The sequence below is a fragment of the Ictalurus punctatus genome, chromosome 5 (genome assembly GCF_001660625.3).
Source record: "Ictalurus punctatus breed USDA103 chromosome 5, Coco_2.0, whole genome shotgun sequence".
Taxonomy (NCBI): Eukaryota; Metazoa; Chordata; class Actinopteri; order Siluriformes; family Ictaluridae; genus Ictalurus; species Ictalurus punctatus.
In genome coordinates, this window is record NC_030420.2 from 32,522,423 (window position 1) to 32,539,922 (window position 17,500).

At 44.6% G+C, this 17,500-nt stretch overlaps 1 protein-coding gene across 1 annotated transcript in view; it reads left to right on the plus strand.

Annotated features, from left to right (window-relative positions):
• Nucleotides 1-17,500, plus strand: part of trabd2b (TraB domain containing 2B) — a 70,894-nt gene that overhangs the window by 4,780 nt on the left and 48,614 nt on the right. The window contains exon 2 of the mRNA XM_017468878.3: nucleotides 2,158-2,715. Coding sequence (XP_017324367.1) covers nucleotides 2,158-2,715 — 558 coding nt within the window. The remainder of the gene's footprint in view (nucleotides 1-2,157; nucleotides 2,716-17,500) is intronic.

Sequence of the window (17,500 nt, forward strand, 5' to 3'; positions counted from 1 at the left end):
TTCGACTCGTACAAGCTTTATTTAAAACGGATCAAACTGTAACCTTTACGATATCACAACGTCCCCCTCACACCAAACGCACGCGATTAGCCCAGACGCCCGAGAACCGAGAGCCGATTCTGAATGAAAATGGAAGCACTTAGACTCATTTGACAGTTTTATTCATGACAGTATATCCTCTCTCAGCTGAACCCTAGCCATTTCTCAATCATTTCACTTCATGCTTAACTCTGTGCTTCAGGATTTATTTATCTGAAGATAGACACTTCAAAGCACTTCAGTAAGTCGCTCTGGATAAAGGCGTCTGCCAAATGCCATAAAAGTGAACGTAATGTTAAATATAGGTTTAACGGCATGTGCAAGGCGGTCTGGGAAAACCCATCAGACATCACTGTCATGTCTAAAATCATCGCCGATCCCGGAGCCACGAGCTCCACACCCGAATCCAGGAGTTTGCTTGTCCTATATTCTTTTACTGACTTTCTAACCACCTTGCCTTGATTTCCGTCTGCAGGTATGATGCCGTGTAAGGAACTAGTTTAACAGACCCAGCGATGAAAAGTCAGTCTGCATAAAGACGTCTAAAAGCCTGGCTAGCTCAGAGGGATCTCCTCACAGGGCGAACGTCACTTCCGATCGAGCTGTCCGATAGTCACGTGAAACGGGCGAAAGTCTAATCAATCCGGCTTGCGATCAGACACCGCCTGTCAAAATGCCCGTGATGTTAAGCAGGAAATAATCAATAAATATGATTTTCTCTCTTTCCGTTTTAAACTGCCAGACCTGCACATGCGCTTGAGATACACCGGCGGAAACGATTGGGTTGTAACGTGGTTATAAGGTATAAATAATAATAAAAAAAAGCTTATGAGGTATAAGTAAATGAACGTCACTTGAGGCACACGTTTCGGCTCAGAAGGAAGGTCTGTCGTGTTCAGAACTGCGTGCAGTAGAAAAAGTCAAAATGTCCCGGCAAAAAATGGAAAAAATTTTACGGATGCGTTCATTTAACCCGGAAAATTTGAGGAAAGTCAAATAAATCAGTTTCTTTAAGCCAAAGACACTTCAGCAGAACAACGATTTCACTCAAACTTGTTATATTATATAAGTGTATCTGGCTTAAAGAAATTGATTCATCAACGTAAAAATTTTGAGGTAAAAATTGGAGTTTCCTCAAATCTTTTGAGGTCTTACAGTGTGACAATATCTTAAATATAATATATATTCATTTAGTTGTATATATATATATATATATATATATAGTTATAAATAATAGAAAATACTTCCTATATAGATGACTAGAAACCAAATATATTTTGGTTTATAAAAACCTATTTCGAGACTTTTATTTTGTAATTTTAATCGTCGTTTATTGGCAAATATTTACAAAAATGATCAGTAGCATTCTAAGCATTTCACTGTAAAAGAACAGAATTTATAATTAGGCCATTCGAAGCTTGAAATGAGTAAAAGCGTCTAAAAACAAGCCGAACTATCTTAGGTTTTTTTTTTTATTCATGATAGCTGCACGACAAGGAACGCTCATTCGATTTGCTCGTAATCACTCGCTTAAGATGTTTTATTTATTTATTTATTCATTTATTCGACACCGTGTGTTCATCATGCGAAGATTTGCTACAGACATCACAGACGATTTGCACTTTTTTTTTTTAGTACCCCCCCCCCCCCCCCCCCCCCCTTAAAAAAAAAAAAAAAGTCCAGCTGAACCTACAACGATACGACGGCACTCGAAGAAACTGTCAAACGAAACAAACAAAAAAATCAGAGACTTATTTTATAAGCCTAAGAGATTTGTTCCAGTGCCAACTTTTGCCCAAAAGAGACTATCTAAATGATTATCTTATATAGTTACGACAAAAGTAAAAGAATATAATAAACATTATATTCAAACACATCAAACCAAAGCGATTGAAATAGTTCGACACGATGAGCGCTTCAAGTGGTTTCCCCGAATTCAAACGAAAATGCGACTTATAATGATTTCTAAGCGGCTCGTGATCGTGATCGTCCTGGGATTTGAACTCACGGCTTTCTGATCGTGTTTTTAACTCTACGTTAAGAAGGTTGTAACTCGACCTTTGCGTAATGATTCTACTTACCCCTGACACCGTCACTCTCGTGTGTCCTCCTCCTCAGAGAGAGCTGAACTCGTTCCTGTGGACGGTAAAGCGTCCTCCCCCTCAGCCGCCCTCCTACCTGTTCGGTACGATCCATGTGCCGTACACACGCGTGTGGGACTTTGTGCCTGAGAGCTCGAAGCGTGCATTTCAGAGCAGCACGAGCGTGTTCTTCGAGCTCGACCTCACCGACCCCGTGACCGTGTCCAAGCTGGCCAACTGTCAGCTCTTACCTAACGGCGAGAGCCTGAGGAGTCTGCTGCCTCGGGACATCTACCTCCGACTGAAGCGCCACCTGGACTACGTGAGGCACATGATGCCGGCGTGGGTGAAGGCCGAGCAGCGCTTCTACGCCGACTACCTGTTCAAGGCCATCGCGGGAGACTGGGAGCGCAAACGGCCTGTCTGGGTGATGCTGATGGTGAACTCGCTAACGGAGTGGGACGTGAGGTGGCGTGGAGCGCCTGTTCTCGACCTGTTCCTCGCCCGCGAGGCTGAGCGCATGGGCAAGAAGACTGGAGCCGTGGAGAACGTTGAGGAGCAGTGTCATCCGCTGAACGGGCTCAGCTTTTCCCAGGTCAGTGTGTGTGTGTGTGTGTGTGTGTGTGTGTGTGTGTGTCCACTATGAACAAATAATCCATAATCAAAGTAAAACAAAAACAGAATGTGGAAACAGGAAACCAAGGCTTGGAAGTAACGATACAAAAAGCACAATAAGAGTCAATGAACAATGGCCATGCATAGACAAACTAATCAATGATTAACACAGAACAGGTGAGCACAATCAGCTAACAAACCGATAACTGGATAGGGACGGAGATCGGACCGGTGCAGAAAACCGAACGTAACTGAAACCCCAGCAAGAGAAAAAAACAATAAAAGACAGTTCAGACTTAACAAAAAACCAAGAGGTGAAAGAAATAAGGGCCAAACAGGAAGCAAGGGAGGAAGAGCATGGCCAGTAGATTTCCCGGGGGAAACGGGCGTGGCCATGGTAGTCTGATGACAGACATGAACAAACTGGAGCTGATGAATTGAACCCGGTGATTCTGGGTATTACTTGAATAATCACGTGACGACAATCTCACGCTGATGACATCACCATCTGCTTGTCGAGTAGGACGCATCCGAGGCAGCGTTTTGATTTATTGCACTGAGTCATGTGTGTATCTCCTGGAGGAAATCGGCGGTCCAAGCGGACCCGGCTGTGGATTAGGTGATATTTATTATGTACTGACAAACAGGAGCGAGACAAAACCGAAGGAGACGTCTGATTGTGCTGCAGTTCTGGGAGAGTGCTGCGCCGTTGAATAGATTGATAGATCTGGGTTGAGATGAACGATGAGCAGTTCGGAAGAATCGTGTTACGCGGTGTCCCGTGACCACGGACTGAAAGACGGACCCCGTAACCTAATTACGTGATGACACAAGCATGGAGACTATCTGCCTTTCGTTTCTCAGCCGATATAAAAAGCACCAAAGTGAGGTCAGATATAAATCTGACCTCATTTGGTGTCATAACGTTCCCTCTGTCGGTCTGTTGCAGCTCCTGGAGTATAACCTCTTCGCTAGGTGACACTCACACACACACACACACACACACAGTCCCAGACGCGCTAACACACCGACTCGCTGCAACCGAACCTGCAAGGCCGCGAGACTCCGGCGCTAATTTGAGAGACGTCACATGAGCCGAACAGATTCTCACTTTTCATTCTCCTAACTACGCTGTCAAAGGAGTGCGGTGAGGAATCGTGGGAAATGTACGCCACGCACCGGATGACGGCTTCTTCCCCGACGAGGTCGGAGCGCCCGTCCCGTTCCCAGACCCAGTGTGAGAAAGGTTTGTTTTTTTAAGCACATTTTATTTGTCTCGCTTATCCGGATGAACTCCGATGAACTCGAGTGTGGATGAAATTCCAGCTTTCAGATGTGTCCCTGCGAATAGTCGAAAGTTAACACTCTATTTATTCATACCGTGGTGTTAAGAGAGTCATGAGAGCCCGGAGAGGTGGTAAGTGATATCTGTCAACACGCCTCACGGGTGCCACAAGCGGGTGGATGTGATCGCGAGCTTCTTTATGAATAAATCCGCATCCTCGGTGTTATTAAACTCACAGACGGTATGCAGGCGTGGCTCGACCCATCAGACGAACAAGCTCGAAAGAAGAAGAAATGCTCGGCGTTGAGGAAACGGGTGAAATCCATAACGACGTGAGCCTGATCGATGTCACGTCTGGACCGATTGGAGTGCCGACTGGTGGTGGTGATGTCACAAAAATCGGAATCGTCTTTAATCAGAAGAAGGATTGGAGGAGCGATGGCTCCTGAATTGGCGGTGGAGTCGGATGGAGTCGGATCCAATCCCGCCTCCGCCCTGTGTGCGTGTAGAGCTTGCATGATCTCCCCGTGCTTTAGGGGTTTCCTCCGGGTACTCCGATTTCCTCCCCCAGGCCAAAGACATGCGCTGTAGGCTGATCGGCATTCCCAAATTGTCCGTAGTGTATGAACGCCCTTCACACCGATTGTGCCCTGCGATGGGTTGTCCGGGGTGTCCTCCCTGGGTTAGGCTCTAGTCTCTCCCACCACCCCGTGTAGGATAAGTGGTACGGAAGATGGATGGATGGATGGATGGATGGACGGATTATTTCCTGTTGTTTTGGGATCACGGCTTATCTTTCTCTCGATTACGACCACGGTCGATTCTAAAGATTCTGCCAGACGAGGCCTTGCGATTTGAACCTGAGCGCATTCGTAGCGATCACAACACAAACCCGAGACAAGAAAATGTCCGGAAAATCCAAATAAGCCGGATCGAATGAATCTGCACAGAAGGGGTTGTGGTACAGACTGGTCGAGCGTGTGAAACAGTGCTTTCAGAGCCACGGGTTGCGCATCGATATCTCAGCTAGGTTAGTCATTCCGGCTCCAAGAGGCTGATCCAGACTCGTTTTCAGACACTGCTGATGAGTTGAACATGGCTGAAAAGCCCCTTAGATAGAAACAGGGTCTCAGGAAGGCCAGTCATCGAGCTGTACTCTACGGAGAGCTCTATCGACGCGCACGAGTTTCCCAGCGTAGATGGAAAGTTACCGTGTTCCCATAATGGCGAGCATTGCTTGTTTTCACATGCTTTTGTCGTTTAAAAAAAAAAAAAGTAATTCAATTTAACGTTCTCCTCCTCTGTCAGGTCACTGTTTTTTGTTAGTTCAGTCTGTTATTTGGGTCACACGTCTCTTCTTATTACTTCATCACCCTGTGTATATATTTCCGGTTCGCGTTCTCTGTCCTTGCGTGTTTTCGCTTCTCGTCTCATGTTTCTCGGGCCGTCCTTTCTTTGCGTCTCGTGTCCGGTGCTTTTCGCTTAAATAGTTACCTCATGTGCGTTTTCTCAGTTCTGTATCATTAGGCTGATTTTATTTATTTTTTTTATTAAAACCTTCACGCGTTCATATCCAGTTTCCTCATACGTCTTTGTTTCGATGCTGAATAATCGTCCCAACGTTTGGAGATAGGGACGGGTTTAGCATTCATCCCTTTCCTTACAGCGTCTTAACTCCAAACAGATTGCCTTCTGTCTTTCATGGCATCGGGTTCTTTTTTTTCTCTTTCTTTCTTTCTTTTTTTTTTTTTTAAACGCACGATATCCTTACTGTTCTCTATTATCCCGCAATCATTTACAAGATGCCACATCTTTAGGTTTTCTCTCCCGACTCTGGCCGACGTTCCCAAAAGCCGCCGATACGTTTCAAACCGGATCCTTCGGATGGTTGTTTTCAGGAAAAACAACACAAAAAACAACTTTTTTTTTTTCTTCAAAAAGACAGGAGGAAAGGACAGAAAAGTTAAAACTGCTCGGCCTGTCTAGCCGTGTCAAATTTCCGCGCGCGGTAACGATGGGCAGAATAAACACGTAGCCCGAGTGCGATTGTAGGAATTTTGTAGCTTGTACATTCGCAGCATGCCGTTTAGGGAATTTCATGCCTCCTACACCTTTCAGGAGTCAATTCCAATTACTTCTAAACTGTGCATAAAGCGTATCGGATGTCGTTGTAATGGATGTTCTGCGTCAGCCGGCGAGGAAGTTTCTGGCAAGAGCTTAACCGCCGAGCTCTTTTTGATCACGGCTCCAATCAGGGGCCTTTCGAACATGTGGACTTCCTGTGGGTCTCCGCCTAGATGTAGTCCCAGAAGAACTAAAAGAGCATGAAATGGAAAAGGACGGTTTTCAAATGAGTGTGACGAGCTTGAACTTGAGGTGGGGGGGGGGGCCGGGGGCGGACGTTCAATCGGACAGCGTCCTGGCTGAAGTCTGAACGTGTGATCGACTTTAGGAGGGACATGAAGGATTAACGTAAGACGTAAATGCCTTGAGTCAGGGAGATCTGAATTGGGAACGGCTCCACACGCTGGGAACGGCCGGTGTGTTACCGAGTCCTAATAAAACCGAACACTTAGGCTTTCGTCAAATCTGGCACGAACGTCGACCCGAACAGAAAGAACGTCTAGGTCAGACGGGCGGACTTCCTTTCTTCGTCTCCTCTCGTCTCTTATGTTTCCTGGACCGTTTTTTAAAAAATTTTCCACCTCACTACACGAGCAACGTTTCTACCAACATTCACCCTGTGTGTGCGGAGTTCGCGTGTTCTCCCCGTGCTGCGGGGGTTTCTTCCGGGTACTCCGGTTTCCTCCCCCAGTCCAAAGACACGCATGGTAGGCTGATTGGCGAGTCCAAAGCGTCCGTAGTGTATGAACGGGTGTGTGAGTGTGTATGTGATTGTGCCCTGCGATGGATTGGCACCCCATCCAGGGTGTACCCCGCCTTGTGCCCCATGCTCCCTGGGATAGGTTCCAGGTTCCCCGTGACCCTGAAGAGGATAACGCGGTATAGAAGATGGATGGATGGATATATTATATATATATATATATATATATATATATATATATATATATATATATATATATATATATATATATATATATATATATTTGTTCATTTAGTTTTAACAGATGTACACAATTCTTGCAGTGTCATTTAATCAAAATACTTCTATATTAAACTGTTTATTCCATCAGAGCTGAAATTCAAACACTGACTGTAACATGAAACCCGGTTAGTGTTAATATTCAGTAACAGCCTAGAAAAGTACATAAGCATGCGGTTTGAGCCGCAGCGCTGGTATATTTCGCTGAGGTAGATGGATGGATGGGGAAATTAGTCTGTTTTTATTGTTGAACGAGTGCAGCGTTTCAGGATAGTGAAAGAAAACTCAACGTTGACACTCGAATACTTGCATACGTTTCGATTTTTGATTGTCACACCCGTCGATTTCTGCCTCCTTTCTTTACCCCGAGTAAGATTCGGACCCGTTACCCTGTACTGTACTGTACTGTCAGTACGTCGTGAGTCCCGACTCGAGCCGTCTCTGGCAGCAGACGAACCGTTTCTCCTTCAGACCGTACACAGTTAACCGTAACACCGAGGACGGCAGCAGGATGAGAGATTTATTCACAAACACAAACATCCAAACGCGGTCCAGAGCGAGACGTTCGAAAATACACAACGCCACTGCTTATTTGCACTTCGGATCGAGTTTCCCGTGTTTGCTTCGTCCGCGTAACCGAGTAAGCCGTATCCCAGAAGCACTTGTCGGACACAGGCGATAGAGCTGTCCTGCATTTTCGGTCTCGAAAACACACAGACGAGCGGTCAGAAGGCTGGAAAGTCACAAAAACAAACCAGGCTATCGATTACATAACAAACGAGCGCCACAGAAATGGCAAACACACTCATGATCTTCACAGTGATTTGGTTTACTCATTCTCTAAGCCTGCGGTTCACAAAATAGGATCTGTGAAGCATCACTACGTTTGATTCTATTAAAGTGATAGGCGTCACAACACTGTCAGAGTTATTCGATAAGTTCCTATAAGTATGTCGAATGGAATCTTAATAGCAAGGTAAAAATTTTCAGGAGTTCATTTTCGACCGTTTTTTAGCCAGTAGACTGAGGCTGATTTCCCGGCCAATCCGTGAAGTTCGCCAGTTATACAGCCACAGACCGAAAACGCAGCTAAACAGTTAGCTAAACACAATTTAAAAAAATTAAAATAAAATAAAAGTCTGTGGAAAAAGTTCACATTTGACCGATATGCAATGTCGAGTGCGAGAAGCTCCACCCCTGATAGTTCCTGGTTTGAAAAAATAAGAAAACGAACCTGGAGCTGGTCATGAAAAGGTTCCTGGAACCATGGCCCATGAAGTGTTTGATTTAAAAAGTGCTACTTTGATCTGCTGCCATGTTGATCTGACGTCACAGGCCGACCTCGGGGTTAATGAGACCTTCCTGACTTCTCAAACAGGAATTTTTTTTTTTTTTTTGGGGGGGGGGGTAACACCTTCTCTCGTCTCTCTTTTACCCCCTCTCACTTTTGCCTCTCAAATCCACGCTGCCTTCAATCTTTTCTCTTAGGTTCTCTCCCTCTCCTCAAAACCTTCCCGATGTAACATGTCCAACAGCTCTAGAAGCTCGGAGGAAGAACGCTCAGGAATGTTACAGAAAAGCAGAACCCATCTTCACAGAGCACCCTGCCACTCATGGGACGTCGGGATGCCGGATATGATGGGGTGTGTATTTGATTCTGGGTCTGGTAAAGACTCGTGTCTGGCCCGAAAGCTCTCAGGTGGGTTGGAGAAGGCCGAGGAGCGCGCATGGTTCATCTCCGGAGCCGCCCAGGCAGACAGGCACAGACAGCAGGGCCGGACCGCTAGCTGAAACTCTCGCTTAAAACACACGACACACAAACGCCCGAGGGAAAGTGGAAAAATCCGCAGGAAGCCGGTCTGTCTGTAAGGGAGGAGAGCCGAAAACTTATCCCCAGGACTGTGTACTAGAAAGCAGGTTAGCTGAATCAGTTTAGCAACACAGTAGCGCCAAAATAAACCCAATGTTCACACGAGCAACTAGCAAGGTGCTTGTGTCACTTGTAGTTCGTAGCTCGTCGGTGTGGCTTGTTCAGTGGCATCTATTTTCTTGGTGCAGAACACGACTTCTGATTTGTGAAACAAATATAGCTAACTAGCAGGCTAGCCTAAGTGATTAGCCAGTTAGCTGGAAAAGCTAGCTGCTGTACATAAGCTGTGATGTTTCATTACATCGGCTAGTTCGTTTTGACCACGGGGGGTCTTCTGACATCCAGAAACATAAATATAATAAAATGCGGCCTACCTAGCAAGCTAGCTGCCTTGTAATCGGAACATGATGCTAGCAAAGTGCGGAAGTGTGCACCAAATGTACAAGCATCTAGAGTACAATATATATGCATAAAGTTTGAATGTAGACCAAAAACACCCATGTGATTGATGCCGTGTTCTAGACTAGAGTCAAAGGCTACAACCTTGCACACGTCAAAGGCGACCTCATGGAGATGGGAGTCTCTATGGGTGATTGAGGCGCTTTGCAGTCTGGCACAATTGGAATCTCTCTCTCTCTCTCTCTCTCTCTCTCTCTCTCTCTCTCTCTCTCTCTCGTAGAAATCTCTTCATCTATTCATAAATCCCCCATTTTACACGGCTAAGGAATCCCTGTAATATCCAGCCAAAATCATGCTAGTCAGTGACCTTTTTATAGCTAGTTATAAATACTGAATAACAATCTCACTGCTTCAATCCTGAAGTCTAAAGAGTTGGTCTCAGGTCTTCTGTGCCCATTAACAGTGGATGAAGACCTCTCAGCCGAGACCTCTGAGATGTCTCGAAATTGTCCTGGTCTACTGCACACTGGGATCTTAAAATTAGGGTTGTCATACTTTTCCCTATATATTTTTAGAACTTTCATTGTTTACTTGATCATCAATTGCTGGGAATTTCATAACATAGAAACATCTCAGATTGAACACCACTGCGTGGAAATGACGATGTTCCTCATGCTCATCCCCTATAGGAACCACCACTTGGAATTTTAAAGCTTGGTTCTCTCCCCAAGACACCGCAACTTTCCCCCCCCAAATTTGACCGTTTGCCATTTCCTACCTTTTCTCTATCACACAACAGACGAGAGCTAGGACATGCTTCCTCCGAAACACGTTTTCAGACTTCAGTATACATGAGCTCATAGATGCCAGTGCTTAGTGTCCCTGATTGACAGGGAGAGAGCGTGTTGTCCTTCTCACCCGAGTCTGTTCTCTTGGAGAACTCTCTCCAGAGTGTTTCCCATTAAGAAAACTCTTAACTGTCCATTTTTAAAAATTTTTTTACTGCTAGCATACTAAACCTTGTACAGCATTTCATCCCTTTTAGCGTAGCATTTCCACTGAACGGTGTCAATTTGAATGGACCTGACCGTTGAGTCGTGGAGTTACATACTATACAGTACATGGCACCGTTGTTTGTTTCCATTCAGTCATACTCCGTCTTTATCTAACGAAGCCCCTCTGAGCTCTGCGTGCTGATGGTTCTTGGACGGCGTCCTCCAGACTGGATTAGCCGAAATATTCACATACATTCCGAGCCAAGGACCTTCCTGCGAGGACAGAGGCACGTCGGCCCGGTGTCCCGCTTCACTCTGTGCTTGTCTGGTTGGATCTCTTGTAAATAGCGCGTGTTTAAATGAAGCAATTAAAGTGCGTCTGACCTTCCCCTACACGTAAATATTTACATTCCAGAGCTGCATCGTAATGGACTGAGAAACGGCGGAGCAACAGCGGGAAAAAAAAACAAGCAGCCACCTCACTGTTCTTGGCAAGATAACCGCTATGCTCCTGTTATCCAGCTACCAGCTTCCTCTGATCTAGATTAGCACCGGCCTGGGTTTATTTTGCCATATGACGCTACAGTTATACTATAGGATATACAACATACTGAATAACATGCTATGGGAAGAAGTTGGAGTCAGTTCATGTACTTCGTGATTTTATTTGTTTATAGAAGCTTAAATCTAAATTTAAGAAAGCTACGTCCAACACGGCTGCCATTTTCATAAGCTCTACATTGATCTGCGCCTGCAAACAAAGCCATCTCTAGCTTACTCTTCACTCGTACGCGGCTTCTTCTCAGGGATGTTCCTTGCCCAGAGCACTGGATTGCTATCTTGAACATTCCCGGATCAGAACCACTTTATGGCCGAGTATGCGATATGACAAGCGTACAAGGAATTTGCTTCAGTAATTCAATTCAGATTTATTTGTATAGAACCTCGAGAGGAACTGGACTCAAAAGGGAACCCGTCCTCATCCGGGTGGTAGGGCATCAGGATGGATCAGGCAGGTCTGGAGAGCAGAAGTGGTCAGGCTCACTGGTATGGCAGGAGTATCATGTGTAGCTTGACTGAAAGAGAGAGGGCGAGAGAGGGAAAGAGAGGGAGAGGTTATTAGATATAGTAATTGTCCCATAATGTTTAAAGACAACGTAGTTAGTGTGAGTGCAAGCAGGGACTCTGGAGCAAGACTAGCTATGACAGGATAACTAAAGGGCGAGCCAGAAGGTACCACAGACATGAGGACTTCCTGTGTAGGATGAGCGGTACAGAAAACGGATAGATGGATGGAAACAACTTCATCACATATTGGATTTTGTTTCGTCCACATTTTCGACACACGTGTACGAAACTTTTAAAAATATATCATACATAACATTATTGGTTTTAGATATACGTTCATATACGTTCATACGTACGCACACGTGTGAACTTTGCACTATTTATGTCCCGGTTGTCAAGAAAAGGGTTTTTCGAGCCCGTAGATAGAGGCGGATCCTGACGTAAAAAGGTTACGAAAGCATGCCCATTTTCCAATTACGCCAAATTCCCCCGACGGAAAATCCCCCGAAAGTAATCTTGGGTTTAAGGGCCCTGAATTAGCAGTACATTATCAGCCATCAGATTTCGGATTGAACCCATGACCTCGTGAGTCACAGGCGATGTTTCTGACCTCCGGCGCTGTGCGCTGTGCGATGACATTCCTACAGTGCAGTCCTTTCACAGTCCTCAGACTACCAGCTCTACACACGGACCCTGTGGTGAAATTCGTCCGTGAGAGTGTGAAGCGGCTTCAGCTAATCCGTCGCTCGGCGTAGCCCGAGGTGCTGATGTTATCTTTGGATTCTTTTACATTAGCAGTCAAGCTGTGACGGTTTGTTCGGCTGATTTAGCAGTAAGTGGAAAATTGCGTGCATTTTTTTTTAAAAACTATTCCTTTAAATGCGGTGCAGAATGATGGACATGTGCGCTAACTCGAGATTTAAATATATCTCTGAGAAGTATCTCGGAGGACGTTGCAGGAAGTTGTTATCGGCCGATCTGTCATCGTGCACGAGGCGAGTCGAGAGCTGCCTTGATGACTTAATTGGCTCTTAATTGCCGTCTGGTATCCAGAATGAGTTAAACACTCATGGGCCGGACATTACAGGAGACCTGGTGGAAGCTAAAATGGCGGGTTAGGACACATAGAGTCTTTAACTACAGTCAGATGGGCTATGTGATGTGTGGAAGCTCCAATGTGTTAGTTACAGAGACAGATGCTAACAGCAGGGCTAAATATATGTGTGTGCGTGAGACAAAGTGAACAGAAGGTCATAAGGTCATAACAGATAAATGATGATGATGAGCAATAAGGATATTTTAGACATCATTGCACATTTGTGCTTATTAAACAAGCCTGCTTATGAAAGCTTATGAAAAGCTAAGCTAATGACTGTGGTGCTAACCAAACAAGCGGACCTGGTGCTAAGTGAGCTGAGCTAAGCAAGGCTATGGTGCTAATGCTGCGTTCAACTAAAGCTCGTAATTCTGAACCTCCGACTAGGAAGTCCAAAGAAATCAGCTCAACTCGGAATTCCTCATCGGAAAGCCGGTAAGGTCTCCTCAACCCCGAGTTCGGCGTCTACCGCGTAACGTCGAATCAAACATGGCCGCTCTCGCCGTGGGCCGATAAATAAAATATCGCTCCACTACTTTAAACGAATTCATATTAGTATTTAGACACGATTGTTGGTCGGTTAAATCTATTAAGACTGACCCGAGGACGTAAATACATCATAAGCGCATGATCACTAATGTTAGCCGGCTACGTTGTTGCTAGCTAAACACGTCATTCCGTGGAGGCGTCCATGTTTTTCCGACTTTTTGAAGTTTGACAATGAAGTCAGTTCCAAGTTCAGATTTGTCGACACGTATGTATAACGGCACGCCCTGATGTTTTGCATTCCTTAATAAATTCTACTTTAAGTGAATCTGTAACCAATTCCCCGTTTTCCCAGGGTCGTTTTGTTCTGAATCCACATCGTTTGTGTTTCGTTTAGATTTCCATGGGCCATTGTTTGTGTTTGAGACAGAAATCGAAACTGTTCCTGTTCCATCACTGATTTGTTGCCCTATCGTGTTCACCTGTTCTGTGTTTAGTCCTTGATTAGTTTGTCTGTTTGTCCTCTTCTGTTTCTTTTTCTCAAGTCTTTCTGTGAATTTATTGCCTCGTTATGGTCTTCCCGGTCTCGACTCTCGCCTGTTTCCCCCATCTTACGATTACGAGCGGTCCTGCCGTTCTTTGTTTTGATTTGTTGCCGTCTGCCTGTGTATTGAAACCCGCTATGGACTCTGACTAGGATCCGCCCTAATTAAGCGCACGTTGAGTCCTGCCTTCACTCACCGCACGTTACAGGAATATCATTGTACATCAAAGAAACAGATTCAGGTTCATGGAGGAAAACAGATCAGCTTCAGTTAGCATTCCAGTGCTACATCTTTTACACGGCTCCAAATGCTTCTGCTGAACTCACAGCTGTCTCTTTTAATAAATAGCTCGAAAGAGTTCCCTTTTAAAACGAAGCATGCTATCCAGATGTGTATTTTTTTTTTTTTTTTTTTGCCCCGAAAAAAAGCCAACAAGTTGATTAATCAGCAGGTGAACCGCCTCGAGTCCATAACGACCCGACCCGTATCGTCTCGTCCTCACTGAGCCTGCACTAATGAATTCTGCACGTCCAGGTGGATCGTGACGGAGCGCCGGCCGTCTGAGGCGGCTGGTAACGTGAGCGGCAAAGTGTATTTCCACACAGCGGGTTTCCCAGTGCCAAGTAACGAACCTCGGTTTTCCCCTTTAGCGGGCTCCTATTTCCTGCATTCCTGTACGGGCTGGAACTGACACTTCGGCTGAGCTTTAACAGCCTCGTCTCAGAGAGAACAAAACCCCTCTCTGACCTCAACAATCAACAGAATTAGAGACAGAAGCATGGGTGATGTTATAGATATCGCTATAGCGATGCAGCGGAGTTACGGTTATCACCCTGACGTTGATTATTTTCCAATCCAGACCGTCTGTGCTTTCTGACTCTCCATTACACACACACACATTATATATATATATATATATATATATATATATATATATATATATATATATATATATATGTAAAATGTTCCTGGAATTCCTCAGAGTTTTCACAAGATCTGAGATTGAAAGTTTTTTTATATATACATTCCTCAACACACACACACACACACACACACATCCAGTTATCTCCAGGTACTGCCTTTGATGTCATCATATCTACCTTTACCTGAGAGGATGAGATAGGCTTCTGATGTGTTCCTTACACTGAAACAGGAGTGAACTCTTCAACGCCAGACAGATTTAGTGCAGGTTATTAGGAAAGCTCCAGGGTCACGACCTTTCTCACTTCCAGACGGCTTATCTGGCCTTGTAAGAGAGTTCGCCGCTGACCTCTGACTGACCCCCTGCGTTAATATGATCCATACTGCTTCCTATGGAGTGCTGTGGTCACATCTGGGCATGTTCATGCACACACACTCACACACACACACACACACACACACACACACGCATGGATGTATGATATATAAGCATATAAAATATATAAAACCTGACAGCTTTAAATCAGTGTAGCATGTAAAACCTGATCGGCCATGGTGACTGAATGGATCCAGACGTCTCTCTCTCTGTCGCTCTCTCTCTCTCTCTCTCTCTCTCTCGCTCTCTCTCTCTCTGTACTGATAAAGTATAACACCTTTTCCAACTTTTCCGACACGGAGGAGTTTACGCCTTGTGGTTTCTCTGTAACACGACGAGCTGTCTTATTAACGTCAAGCGAGGCACTTCGGGCCACGTTGTTAGGAAAATAACACTCTCATCTTAGCACCCTGCTGTTGATTATTTTCCTATAGCAGCATGCCCTCCAGAGTGTTTTATCCCTCACATATTTACAGTGATGTCACAGCGAACCGAATGCGTGCTACGTGAAAACATCAAACTGACGCGAACTGTTCTTGTCCAGTCGTTATCTCAAAAATTAAAGCTGGAAAAAAACCCCAAACGATCATATTTGCCACCAAATCAGGACAAACCCGATGACCATGAAGATGGCATGCAGACTTTCCAAAGGCATTTGAGTAGAATAATGCAGTTATGTCACCTGTATAGACAGGGAGTACTTGGCTAGTCATGTTTAACGGGTCGTCGTCATGTTTAACGGATAGTGTTTATAAAGAAAGATTGTAAACGGTGGTGAAACTCTAGAAACCACTGGAGTTCTGGGTGTATATTATACAGCCTGGAGGTTTTAGGGACTTACAGGAAGTTCATACGGAGTTTATATGACCGATAAGAGGGAGGCGGAGTTCCAGGTGCGGTCTTTCTTACAGACTCGAGTTATTTCACGACTCCTTGTATTAGCAGCTGTACCAGTCAGTTTGTTATTTGCTAGTTTGTGAAGACTGAAATGATATTCGGGGAAGATACGGACTCCTCGCTCCTTTCTCCCTCCGATCGCTCGTCTAACAAACGGTACTCGAGGTGAAAGTCTAAAAAAAGAAAAAAGAAAAATTTTTTTTTTTTTTTTTAAAAGTACAAAAGCAAAACAAAAATCTATCTATCTGTCTATCATTCTATATATCAATCTATCTATCAAAAACACATTATAGATCATGTGACAACACTGAAGAAATGACACTGTGCTACAATGTAAAGTAGTGAGTGTACAGCTTGTGTAACAGTGTAAACTTGCCGTCCCCTCAAAATAACTCAACCCACAGCCATTAATGTCTAAACCGCTGGCAACAAAAGTTAGTACACCCCTAAGTGAAAATGTCCAAATTGGGCCCAGTGTCAATATTTTGTGTGGCGCCATTATTTTCCAGCGCTGCCTTAACCCTCTAGGGCATGGAGTTCACCAGAGCGTCACAGGTTGCCAGTGCAGTCCTCTTCCACTCCTCCATGACGACATCACGGAGCTGGTGGAGGTTAGAGACCTTGTGCTCCTCCACCTTGCTATAGGGCTTTAGTGACTAAAGGTTGAGAACGTCTGCATTAGACCTTTGCCGAGTCTGTTGCTGAAAGCTTTTTAATGGTGGACATCTGGACGGAAGTAAAATCACAGAGCGGATATAGGATGGAAATATTTCCAGCGGCCCAAGTAAAGCCAAATCTGTCCAAACATGGCTTACAGTAACGAGCGGTTTATATTGTAAAGTACATTGTTTGTAATAAGGAAAGCCATTAGCCAGATATTACACAACTTTAGTGTTTTTTTTCTTTCTTTCTCTAACCTAAGACAGGGTTTTTGTGAAGCAGAATTCTTCCAAAAGACAGTGCTGGATTTTACCAAAAGGAAAAACGGAGAGGAGAAGCCAATAAGGCAGCGTTTAAAGAAGTACTGGCCCAGGACCTGCGTCTCAATCGATTCCTTTACGTTCTTTTTACTGTCTGCCTGATTCCGACGAACTTTCTTTCCCTCTCCTTCCGTACCTTCGTCTCTGCCTCGTCCTCACCCTCGTTAACTCTCTTACCACCGCTGAGCTGAAAGCGTTTAAACGTAACATCAAACACATGGCAGCGTTTAGACAAGGCAAATGAGTTGAGAAATCAAATTTGTTTAAAGATTCCAGTCATGGTCCTACGGTAGCCGGTTACCGAGGGAGACAGTGATGCCTATTACATTACATAACATCCACTTTAAAAAAAAAAGAAAGAAAAAAAGCTAGAAGAGAGAGATTTCTTGGTGAAGAATAAAGACAGTGAGAAAGGCGCTTAGAAGCGTAAGAGAATTCGAAATTGCATGAGAACTAAAAAAATAAAAAAATAAATAAAAATCAGGTCGGTAGGGTAAAAAGATAGGTAGGGCGTGTAAACTTTTGCACAGGATGGTTGTTATTGTAAATTGTTATTATTTTGTCTTCTGGGAAACATGTAAATATCTTATGTAGCTTCTGAAGGGCAAAACAAGAAATAATTTAAACTGGTCCTCCCTGCTCAAAAGTTTACACCCCCCTGGCTAACCCTAAGATGCCCAGTGTTGTCTCTGTTGTTTAAAAATTTGTTTATTTAAACAGAATTATATCACAGGATAATTCCAT